This window comes from Pollachius pollachius (genome assembly GCF_949987615.1).
Source record: "Pollachius pollachius genome assembly, chromosome: 2".
In the NCBI taxonomy this organism is placed as follows: Eukaryota; Metazoa; Chordata; class Actinopteri; order Gadiformes; family Gadidae; genus Pollachius; species Pollachius pollachius.
The window spans coordinates 27,626,882-27,639,464 of record NC_136935.1 but is presented as its reverse complement, the minus strand read 5'-3'; the positions used below and the strand labels follow the sequence as shown (position 1 = coordinate 27,639,464).

At 44.8% G+C, this 12,583-nt stretch overlaps 1 protein-coding gene across 1 annotated transcript in view; it reads left to right on the top strand.

Annotated features, from left to right (window-relative positions):
• Positions 1-12,583, top strand: part of LOC307092167 (sarcoplasmic/endoplasmic reticulum calcium ATPase 2) — a 47,202-nt gene that overhangs the window by 12,222 nt on the left and 22,397 nt on the right. The window contains exons 7-13 of the mRNA XM_079759071.1: positions 6,589-6,755; positions 7,733-7,888; positions 9,418-9,559; positions 9,883-10,049; positions 10,568-10,656; positions 11,034-11,136; positions 11,428-11,559. Coding sequence (XP_079615197.1) covers positions 6,589-6,755; positions 7,733-7,888; positions 9,418-9,559; positions 9,883-10,049; positions 10,568-10,656; positions 11,034-11,136; positions 11,428-11,559 — 956 coding nt within the window. The remainder of the gene's footprint in view (positions 1-6,588; positions 6,756-7,732; positions 7,889-9,417; positions 9,560-9,882; positions 10,050-10,567; positions 10,657-11,033; positions 11,137-11,427; positions 11,560-12,583) is intronic.

The window sequence follows — 12,583 nt, the reverse complement described above, 5'->3', positions numbered from 1 at the left end:
TCACGGCCAAAAGCTATGTGCGCCTCGGATGATATTGTGAATCATTAAGACTGCATCTGACGTCTCTGGTACTTCCACAACAAGTAAAGACTCGTAGTGGGGGTTATCTCGGCCATGGTTGAGAAGAATTGGGGGAAAGGAACTTTGGCGTTGACTCCCTGAAGTCCATATTGAACCGTGACATTTAAGAGAAAGTGATTGTACTCCCGGAGCTGAGCTGCCGGGCTGCCGCCGAGCTCCCCCCGCCGGTGATGCCGGACTGCTGCTAGAGTTTCGGCGGCGGCTCCGCCGGACTTCCTGCCAGGCAGTCACATGGCAAACTGACAATTTATTCTTATATATCTATTTTGGTATGGAATATCCCTGCTTCTGAAATTCGCGAACATCTCCGCCCAGCGCTCGTCCGCTGGTCCACAAAATCTTAGCTATGCTCTGATGGAGGGGGGTGGGGAAGTGGGAGGTAATACTCAAATGTGCCCCCTTCCAACTGTAGGCGGGGTACTTTCAGAAATGCATACAGACTTTTTTCAAAGTTTGTATGCGTGTGGGAGCACCAGAGACCCAATACAACACCCCAAATCCCAGGAAAAGTGTTGTTTTCATAATATGTCCCCTTTAAGAAATTGGGAAATCTCTAGTCACCGGCGCCATGGATCTATTAAGGAGTGGAGAAGGGCTTCTATTCAGGAGAAGATTCAGTATAGATTCCTGTTGTTCTGGGCCCGGTTTTCCGATAACGTTCTCTCTTAGCGCGCTACGAAGACTCCTACGTTGAGACTTATCACAGTTGTTTACCTCTATCGGCGTGGTTCCCGAAGGGTCTCTTAGGAGTCTTTTTAGGAAACACCCCTTATGTCGTTCGTAAACGGCGCTGTCCAGAAAGTACGTGCTGAAATCGATTGCTCAGAGATCGAGTTACAATTTCATGGGCAGGTGCATTACAGCGTTCTAAAGAATATTGCAGTCTTTGTGAATAAAACATTGCTCGAAATCCTTCTAGTAGGCCTAAACATTTATTTAACTATGGACGAACATAGCATAGCCTTCACTGATTTAAAAAATATATATAGAAAAATAGACATTATGGAATGAAAACTACATTTTTAATAGTTTATTTAGCTTATTATATAATACTGTTTATGCTGAGACTGCTTTGCTTTTTGTGACCTGTAGGGGTCTGTGTGCAGGCTTTGCGCACCGCCCGGCCAGTGTGTGTTAAATGTCAAGGGAAAGAGGCGGTGGTTGAAAAAAGTCTTTCGACCACTTATTACGTTCACTCGTTTCTTATAATGGTTTATTCATTTCCTAGTATTTCCTTAATTTAGAAGACAGTTTTGTTCAGTTTTTGAAATTATTGGAAGCGAGTCGAGCTGACCTCACCTTGCTGTAGCCTACCCACGGCCCAAACAAAGAACAGCCGAGACAACATCCTTAATTCAAACATGCGGTTTCATTTGGCCTCAATTGGCTACGGATGCGAAATGTTTCCCGAAACCTTCTTAAAGCCTTCTTACCGCTACGTCATTCGTAACGTCTTCTTTAAGTTCTTCGAGTGTTTCCCGAAACATTCTTTGCTATGAATCTCTTTCATATGTCGTTCGTTGGTAAGGTTGGTCTGAAGCGCTCGTAGAACCTTCTTAGCTCTACCGTAGTGATGGTTCAGCTCCTGACGCTAGTCGCCGCCACTGTTCTTTTCGAAATCCCCGATGCGCATGGAACTGCCGCATTGACAGTAGCCGCGTTTACATGGACACTTCTGATCCGATTAGAAATCCGATTAGATTTCTAATCGGAATAGATATTTTCCTTTCATGCAATCGGAATGTACTGTATATATGGCCATACGTCCGTATGTCTCTCGCGCACAACCGTTAAGTTGGTCTGGACTTGTATGATATTTGTAAGGGCTAATGTTCTACAGAATGCCGGTCGTTATCGCGAAAATAAGCCCAGACAGGGCGAACCGGACTCCGACGCGAAGCGGAGGTGTCTTGCTTCGCCTTGAAGGGTATTATTTTCGATAATGACCGGCGATGTTCTATACATTATCCCGCTTATTACACGGCTCCTTGCCAAAACTAAACAATATCTTCACACAGTGTGTCTTTTTACAATCACCATTCATAGTGTTGATCAGCAGAGAAATAGTCCACCAAAGAAGTTGACGTTGCTTAGCAACCGGACACGCTGGGGTTGATAAGTTACTGGACTGCTTACGGAGTGATAAGAAAGACGGGAATCAGGCAAAAAATATCCACTTTCCTTAACAGCGGTGTAGTTCGGTGTGCATAAATGTACAGATGGACCAATTGCGAACTACTGCAACTGCTGATGCCATCTCTCTAAGTTAAAAAGTAGCCACACCCAGCCCAAACCAACCCAAAAGTGTATACATGTCGATTATAGCGGACTAAACCACCTATTCTATTCCGCATGGAATTCTATTCCGATCAGAGTATTCAGATTGAGGCGTATATATGATCATGTTTTATTCCGATTGAGCTGTTCTTCCACTTCTTATCAAATCAGAAGTGTCCATGTAAACGCGGCTAGTGTCAAGGCATGCACAATTCTGCAAGCAATTTGTGAAATTTGCAAATTGACAAACAATTAGGCTCTGAGTGGCTAAGAGGTAGCTGCCGGCCTGTCCTGGGAGATCCTCAAAGCTGGGTATGTCCTCACCTGGGAATGGGGAGCGCCTGGCCTGAGATGTACTAGCAGAGAATGGGGATCGCCTGGCTTGAGAGCAGACACCTTTTGTAAACAAAATATCAATAGGCTCATTTGCACGGCTGCGACAGATGTAATTAAGGATGTGATTGCCTCAATCTACTCACTGTTTTCTATATTTTCTATATATTTTTTTAAATCAGTGTTGGCTATGCTATGTTCGCCCATGGTTAAATAAATGTTTAGGCCTACTAGAAGGATTTCGTGCAATGTTTTATTCGCAAAGACTGCAATATTTCTTAGAACGCTGTCATGCGCAAGAAATGGAAACTCATCTCTGAGCAATTGATTTCAGCACGTTCTTTCTGGACAGCGGCTAGCGCCATTTACGAACAACGTAAGGAGTGTTTTCTAACGAGACTTCTAAGAGACCGTTCGGAAACCACGCCTATAGAGGTAAACAACTTTAATAAGTCTAAACGTAGGCAACCTTGTCTCACAGGAAATAGGTATTTCCGTGATGCGGCCACGGATTTTGAGCCAATGCAAGTTAATGACTCATATTCTGTGGCACACAAACAAATCCCCGTTTCAACGACAGATTCGACCTGATGTCAGAGGGATCTGTGAATATATATATATATATATATATATATATATATATATATATAAATATAAATAAACTGGAAGTTTACAGATTAAGATGTTCAAATGTATTTCAAAAACGTTAAGCAAAAACATTCTTAGATAAAGATGTTAAAATGGGTTAAATGTGTTTAAAAACGCACAAAGATTTTTAGAATGTTTCAAAAATATGTTTAAAATGTTTCTAAAATGTTTCCAAAAAATATGATCAGAGATGTTTAAAATGTGTAAAATATGATCAGAGATGTTTAAAATGTGTAAAATAATGAAAAGATCTTTCAAAACACAGGGATTTAGAAAAAATTTTTGGGGGGGGCTCAGCTGAAATTTGTTCTCTGAGGGGGGGCTCACTCTCTCATACTTTGAAAACCCCTGCACTAGACTGAAGCACGCTACCGCTCGCTCTCTTCACTCGTACTCACTCGCTGACGTCACTCATACACGCACTGCCGCACGCCACTGCCAAAAAAGCACTTTATGTTAGTGCTATTTAAATTTTTGTCCCTGTGTATTTGTCTGTAACTGTTTGTCTGCAACTGTGGTTCATTGTGCTGCTGCCTGTCTTGGCCAGGTCTCCTTTGAAAAAGAGATTTTTAATCTCAATAGGTCTTTCTCCTGGTTAAATAAAGGTTAAATAAATAAAAAATTATTGCGCACACACATACGCTACTCTCGTAACACTGCTATTCTGCATGTCTATCCTGCTTTTATTTTGTGCTTGTGTGTTTCCAGCAATTATTTTGTACATGAATAACGTAAACCCATTGGTGAAACACAACACAGCCAATGTGGCAGTTCCATGTGTAACAGGGATTTCTTAAGGTTACAGTGGCAGCGACTAGCGTCAGAAGCTGAACCATCACTATGGTAGAGCTAAGAGGGTTCTACGAGCGCTTCAGACCAATCTTACCAATGAACAACGTACGGAAGAGATTCGTAGCAAAGAGCGTTTCGGGAAACACGTGAGATGTTAAGGTAGAGGTTACGAATTAAGTAGCGGTAAGAAGGCTTTAAGAAGGTTTCGGGAAACTGGGCCCTGAGCCTTAATGCTATCCACAGACTTAAACTATCCTCATTCATTTGTGGGTTTATCTTCATGCAAACAAGACTGACGAGGCTCTTGAATAAGAACAGACAACAAAACAACAAAAATACATCAAATATATGCAGCCTTTGATGTTGTCTCTAAATACCAGGATCTGCTATGAAGGTTAAACCAATATCAAGGCTGTGGTTGATGTTTGCCTCACTTCCATAGAACGTGCTGTTTCCAAGCCAAGTTCCAGCAGCCGGTTTCCATCAGTGTGTTTTGACACAGTTGGAATAACATTGCAGCGCCTCTGTTTAGTTCTCCCTTGACAAGCGTCCCGTGTACATGCTTACCCCTGGCCCTGTGCCTCTCTCTCTCCCTCTCTCCATCTACCTCTCTCTCTCTCTCACTGTTGCTCTCTCTATCTGCCTCTCGCTCTTGCTGTTTCTATCTGCCTCTCTTTCTCCCTCTGCCTCTCTATCTGCCTCTCGCTCTTGCTCTCTATCTGCCTCTCGCTCTCCCTCTTGCTCTCTCTATCTGCCTCTCTCTCCTCTCTCGGTCCCCTTGTTGGTAGAGCAGTGAGAACTACAACAAAAGAAAACTGGTAAAATAGAATAAATACAATAGAGGCAAAGCTATTAATTTCAGATGTTTTTTATTTGACTATTTGGCCGACCTTGAACTGGAGTATCATCAAGTTCCTCCCACTGAAACTTTTTCCATATCTGCTTTGGACAATCCTGAAAGCACTTTTGCACATGCACAGATCATGTGATATTTCCTCATGCGTATTTGATGACAGTATTTTCAACACAGCCCTCTCTTTTCATATGGGCTCGTAGGAATACACTTGAGTGTACACTTCCAGTGTACACGCTGTCTCAGGCTGGGGTTCACAAAAGTGTGTGTGTGTGTGTTTGTTTGTGTGCGCGCGCGCACGTGTGTGCGGATAATCCTACAGTTTTTCCTACAGAGCATGGGAACACAGTGACATTAGTCACTGATGTAACAACAGGAAGCTGGATTGTGTGTGTTTTTGTGTGAGTGCTTGACCCACCCTTACTCTTTAAAGCAATACAACACTTTTTTTTTACTTGTACTTTCATTCCAGTGGATTCTAACATCACAGTTTTGTGACTGATTAGGATCATCCAAACAAATATATTTATATTTGTCTTTTTACTTTGAATGGTAGTGCCATTCCCGGCACTGTGTAAAAAAGTCCTCTTGGTGCATATTGTACTGCTGCATTCCTACAAGGTTTGATCTGCCTCAGGACATTCAGGATAAAACACTTGAACAATTGATTCGCATGCGAATAGATAAATTAGTCGATCAACAGATTTCTTTCTCCTCACCTCTTGACTATAAACCGATAATCCTAAACCTGGCTATTGGAGGTTTTCTAATAGTTTGCGTGTCACATACACAGACACACACACACAACCCCCCTCCATACCCCTCCACACACACACACACACACACACACGCACACACACACACACACACACAACCCCCCTCCATACCCCTCCACACACACACACACACACACACACACACACACACACACACACACAACCCCCCTCCATACCCCTCCACACACACACACACACACACACAACCCCCCTCCATACCCCTCCACACACACACACACACACACACACACACAATCTGTTTCTATACTGTAGACACAGATAGAAACACTCTCACAGATTTAAAAGAGAGACAGGAGCCATACGGGTGGAAGTAAGGCTGAGATCACTTTTCGCCATTAGAGGTGTACACACACAGATGTGTAATACTCGTTCAAAAACAACATTAATAATTGAACAGTAAAAAAGTCGGGGTTCCTCACTTTGCTGTTGTTCCGTTCCAAATCAGTCATCTGTGCCATCGTTGCCCTTACAGAAGCTTAACAATTCATCCCGTAACGTGCATATAAATCCATACAAAGATCCAATGTTTAGTCGTTTGTGTCCATATTAAATCCATCATTGACCGGGTGAAACTATATAGCGTATAAAAAGTGGCTGGTAAAAAAGATGAGTGGCTGGTAGATTTTTAAATCTACCTGCCATAGTGACTGGTGGGCAGAAAAGTTAATTTCCATCTATGGTGTGTGTGTGTGTGAAAATATGTGAGATTGCAATGGATTCCATTGGACATGGTTTTTCTGATGCTTCATGCACACCTTGATGACTTTTGTTTAGTGACTTCTTCTGGATTCCCCTTCTCACCCACAGTTGGTGACAAGGTGCCTGCAGACATAAGGCTGACCTCCATCTGCTCCACAACCTTGAGGGTGGATCAGTCTATTCTGACGGGGGAGTCCGTCTCAGTTCTGAAGCACACTGACCCTGTGCCAGACCCCCGCGCTGTCAACCAGGACAAGAAAAACATGCTTTTCTCAGTAAGATCTTACAAACTTAATATGTGTGTGTGTGTGTGTGTGTGTTTGTAGGCCAAGTCATCACAAATACCATCTGTAATGTAGCTGTTGAATTGGGAAATATGTATTGCATATAGGGAAGCAGCGATTCCACTTTTCACAGACCAAGTGCAAGTACAGGTACTTCCATTTGGGTACTCACAAATACAGAGTACAGATACGAGTACTTCAGAATACCAATACAGTTTAAGGAGCCAGTGAAGCCACGGTTTTAGTGGGAATTCAAACAATTTGATAAAAAAGTGTTTTAGGAAAGAGGGGGGCTTGTTATCACAATGGTAGGCAACTTTGTGACACTTTTTTAGTACCGTCCTTGAGTATGATGTTATGATGAGCAATGTTCTATATGAAATGCGCCACACATCGTAGCGTTATACTATTGGTGTCCGGGAAGCCTAACCCTCGGACGAGGGTATTAAATAAATCGCTGCACGTACGGAGCTTCAACATCCAAACACACCATGGCGTTATGCAATAAACGCCATGGTTTGGGAACAGCTAAACTTTCTCTCGGACGTTGCAGTCAACCTCTACCCAGTCAGAGCCCCACACGTCCACACAAGAACACATAGAACAGATCTCCCACCACGTTTAAAAAAAACATAAAAACGTATTTTGGTGCACCGTTGGCTCCTCAACATTACGTCACGTTGCGTAAAGTGGTTTGGGGTGGTTGTAATGGGCCCGACTCTGAGTACTGGTATTTGTACCGGTGCTTAAATATAGTCTATCATAGCCTTGGAGAGGAGCAGCATCAGAGACCAGACGTTAAACTGGTCAACACATCGTGGCAGCATCGGTGTTGGTGAAGCCCAACTCATTGCCACGAGAGCCATCCACTATAACTGACTTATTTGGCGGTTGTTACAGCCCCACCTTCTCCCTAGGATCCACACAGGGGCTTCAATTCCTGTTGTGTTACTTGTGTGTCCCTTCAGGGCACCAACATAGCGGCGGGGCGGGCCATCGGCGTGGTCGTGGCCACTGGGGTCCAGACGGAGATCGGTAAGATCCGGGACCAGATGGCCGCCACGGACCCGGAGCGCACGCCCCTGCAGCAGAAACTGGACCAGTTTGGAGAGCAGCTGTCCAAGGTACTGAACCAACTAATCACAGTTCAGCATCTAGGGATGCCAACGCACTGTTGTGTTCAGGTTTGCACCCCATCCCTGGTTTGAAGGGGCGGAGACACAGTTACCGTGGTGCACTAGTGCTTTAGATGATGGTGCCAATCATCTTTAATGATATAATTCCAATGTTATTCCATTGCATATACAATTGTAGAATGGTATAAAGTAGGCAATGCACAGCAATGATTCAGATAGATTAGCATATTACAGTGTCACGGCCCGGCTCTTGGCCACAACATATATGGGGACACACCAAAATCGAACTGCAAAAGTAATCATCATTTATCGATGAACAGAAGTTAACCAAAATAATGGTGTAACAAAAGTCAAATGATGTCTGGAGAGGGAGAGAGCCATGGGAAGACTGGTGAGCCTTATATCACCAGGAACCACCTGAGAGGAGCAAAGCGTCTTGCCCCAAGCTACACAAAAACACACAAAGACGGCAAGAAGGCCATCACAGCAGTCCCTTGTATGAGCCAAGCATTAGATTTGAAAACATTTCTGTGAAACATTGGGTCTAGACGATAAGCTAACGCTATGCTAGGTTGAAGGTAGCGTACACCACCTTCAGAGGTATCCTGGCATTGGCAGGCGACCGCAAACTGCATTTATTCTGTAACCTCTCATTCATTTTCCATTTCCAAGGGGCGTCACCAACGGGCACGTACCAAAATGCCTCTGGATGCAATTGGATAGACCAATCATAGCAACAATACGGATGACACAGCACTGAGTGATGAAAAAAAGGAATGTTAATTTGTCTTTTGGTGAAAATATATCATCCAGTTCGTCTAATACCGTCTTGATTGTGGAATCAGCAGACTGTTTTCAGTCAGCGGCAGCCATCTTTGGTGTCGTTGATGCCTCTATTGCGTACCTGCACCTTCATTTTATCCCGCCTCATAGTGATTAACGGTTGTGATTGTTCGGTCTAGCTCGTACCGGGGACTCATCTTTTTGAATGGCAGCCGAGCCTGATTTGAAGAGCAGGTGAAACATGAGCTGGTGAGATTGGTTCCCAGGCCTCTCCGGAGGTGGTGTTGACCATGGTTGACCATCTTTCGTACTACCACTCCCGCCTGTTCAGATGGAGAAGACCTCCCTTTGTGCATTGTTATGTCTTAATTCCCACTTCCAATAGATTCAGAACACTCGTGTCCACAGGGCGATTGCTTCACATTAGGCTGGAGGAGGGTTCACTCAAACGACAAGAGTCCCAACTCTCATTTCCTCTAAGACATCGTACATGTTTATCTGTATACATCAGGGAATATGTCCATTTTGTAACGGGTTACTGTAATATTAGTATTCATTCAAGTTCTCATAACTCTCTTGAAAAATTACTGCAAAAACCCAATGCCAAAATATATACAAATACATAAAAAATGGCAAATAGTATTTCTCAAAGGTCTCTATATTTATATATCCGATGCAAGAGATGGTCCGGCGTATGTGGTCTTTGATAGTAACAGGACCGGCGCCCCCTCCAGGTGATCAGTGTGATATGCATCGCGGTCTGGGCCATCAACGTGGGCCACTTCAACGACCCTGTGCACGGCGGCAGCTGGCTGCGCGGTGCTGTGTACTACTTCAAGATCGCTGTGGCCCTGGCCGTGGCGGCCATACCAGAAGGTAGGGCCGCCATCTTCTGTCTCCCTGCATTCGTTATATTCCATCCCTTGAACCCATTTGAAAATCGAACGTCTCTTCTTCGTTTTAGAATTGTTGAGTCCATGCAATTTTGAAGGATAGTTTATAGTTACTTATGTTCCTTTATATACTTTTCTCTACTTCACTTATATCTGTATAGGTATTATTTATTTTATATTTTGTATTTGTCAACCAGTCTTTGGCCCTTCATGCTCATCCTTATGTCTCTCTCATTCTCTCTCTCTCTCTCTCTCTCTCTCTCTCTCTCTCTCTCTCGTTCTCTTTCTTCCCCCCCCCCCCCCTAGGTCTCCCTGCTGTGATCACCACCTGTCTGGCATTGGGCACCAGGCGCATGGCTCGCAAGAACGCCATTGTCCGCTCCCTGCCCTCTGTGGAGACGCTAGGCTGCACCTCCGTCATCTGCTCCGACAAGACGGGCACCCTGACCACCAACCAGATGTCTGTCTGCCGGGTGAGACGCCCCTCGTGTCGCAGTCTCCAGAATTCACGTCACTTTTGCCAGTCCCCTTGAAATGATCGCAACGCTAGCTTGAAAATACGTCCATCGCCTGCAACACTTAGCGTGACTTTAACCAATCATCTCACTTTCCCTGCAATACTGACCAATCATCGCCCCACCGCCCAGTCTGTTTACAGAAGGACTTCCCTGGGTGAACTTCCACAGGGGACCTCCCTGTTGAGGAATATGGCTATGCAATCATGTCAAATGCATCTCATTTACCAGTAAATTGCAAAATTGCGATTGAAATTCAAGTTCTGTGATTTTTTCGCATTCCTGCAACTAAAACCACTAAAAATAATTAAGGTTGTAGCAACTTTAAATAAGCTGTTGGCTACTGTTGCAAATGTGGTCATTGAATGGTAATAATCCACTACCATTAACTAACAGTGTGTGTGTGTGTGTGTGTGTGTGTGTGTGTGTGTGTGTGTGTGTGTGTGTGTGTGCATTGTTTGTGTGTGTGTGTGTAGATGTTTGTGGTGGAAAGTGTGTCAGGAGAATGCTGCAATCTCAGCGAGTTCAATATCACCGGATCAACATATGCCCCAGAAGGGGAAGTGTGAGTGACCTTTAACCTTTTAACACCTGTTAACACCATGGCACCACCCCGCCCTGCACGAGAAGCATTAATTCTTCATGCTTCTCGTAACAATAAAAGTGTATTTTGTCCATTTCAAACTCAAGGCTTCCCCTCCCGTACAAACTACTTTGTGTAAAGGTTTACTGTAGCATGTCCAACTCCCCTTTGTCCTCGCTGAGCCTATTCCTTTCTAACATTCCTTCACCTCCTTCTTACCTCTATCCTCGTCAACATTTGGTTTATTATGGTCCACTTTCCTTCCTCCATCCTTAATCCGTGTCTTCTCTCTGTGGCCTGCCTGGATCTCTGGCCTACCTGGATCTGTGGCCTGCCTGGATCTGTGCTCTGTGCTGCAGGTACAAAGAGGACCTGGCGGTTCGCTGCAGTCAGTATGAGGGCCTGGTGGAGCTGGCCTCCATCTGCGCCCTTTGCAACGACTCCTCTCTGGACTTCAACGAGGTCAGACATACTTTCTTCACAGCGCGTAATTTAGAGAGACGAATTAAGTTAACTTGACGACCCTATGGTTGTTAGTTCCAATCAATGGTGCTCTATTCTCTATATCAATGAGATAAAAAAAGACTACTCAATATCTATTTGGATTTCAATGTGTGTGGGGGGATGGATGCACTGTACCATGATGTTTTTAATATTTGTATATTCTACAAAGCCATTATAAAAAAAAAAGGAGAGTAATCAAATGAGAAGTATGTTGCCATGATGGCTTTCTTACGGTTGATGTTGGTTCAGTCCAAGGGTGTGTTCGAGAAGGTGGGTGAGGCCACAGAGACCGCCCTGTGCTGCCTGGTGGAGAAGATGAACGTGTTCGACACGAACTTGCGAGGCATCAGCCCGTCCGAGAGGGCCACCGCTTGCTGCTCCGTACGTACTGTTGTTCCTCCTCCTCACCGCCGTCTCCTCCCACCACCTCTGTCTGACCGCACGCCGTTTCCAAACCTTACAGATCGGTCACTGCCCGCTTTACATGCTATGTTGACTTTCACTAGTACAAGCAATTGAATACATCTGCATCTGCAATACATCAAGCATCACGGCTTGGGTCATTCAGAGTCCTGCAACAACAAGCTCTTCAAATCCCATATTACTTCTGTTTGTAACTGCACTTAGAGGGGATTTAGATACGATTCAAGAGCTGTCATTTGTAATAAATCACGGAATGTCTGAACAGGTAGAGTTGGATGAGTGTCTCATACACCTGTGTCCCTGCCGTAAAGCTGTATGTCTACCATAAACAGGTATAGCTGCCTTCTGCATGTGACGTCACCATCATGCACATCTTACTACTATAATAGCAGGCCTGTCGCACCAGTTACTCAAATAAGTCATGTGCGCATGTGCCAAGAAACCTGCAGCTCACACACACACACACACACACAGCAGGCGCGAACGCATACATACACCGCAAGCACGCACCTATACACCGCAATCACACACCGCACACACACGCACATGCGCACGAACATACACGGAAACGCACACACACACACGAGCACGCTCGCACACACCGCACATCAAGACAAAGGCAGCGACACATACACGGAAGTGCACACACACAAACGCACACACACGCATGCGCACACACCGCACATCAAGACAAAGGCAGCGGCACAGTTGCCGAGGTAAGACTTTATGTTTTTAAACATAACGGCTCCGCCATCGACACACGCGCAGGTAAGAACACACACGCACATGACACACGTAGCGACACTCGCCCAGGTAAGACGTTATGTTTTAAGCATAACAGCTCCGCCATCAACACACGCGCAGGTAAGCACACACACGCACGCGCACACACCGCAGCGACACACTTGCCCAGGTAAGACGTCATGTTTTTAGGCATGACGGCTCCGCCGTCTACAAACACTCCCAGGTGAGACGTTCTGCC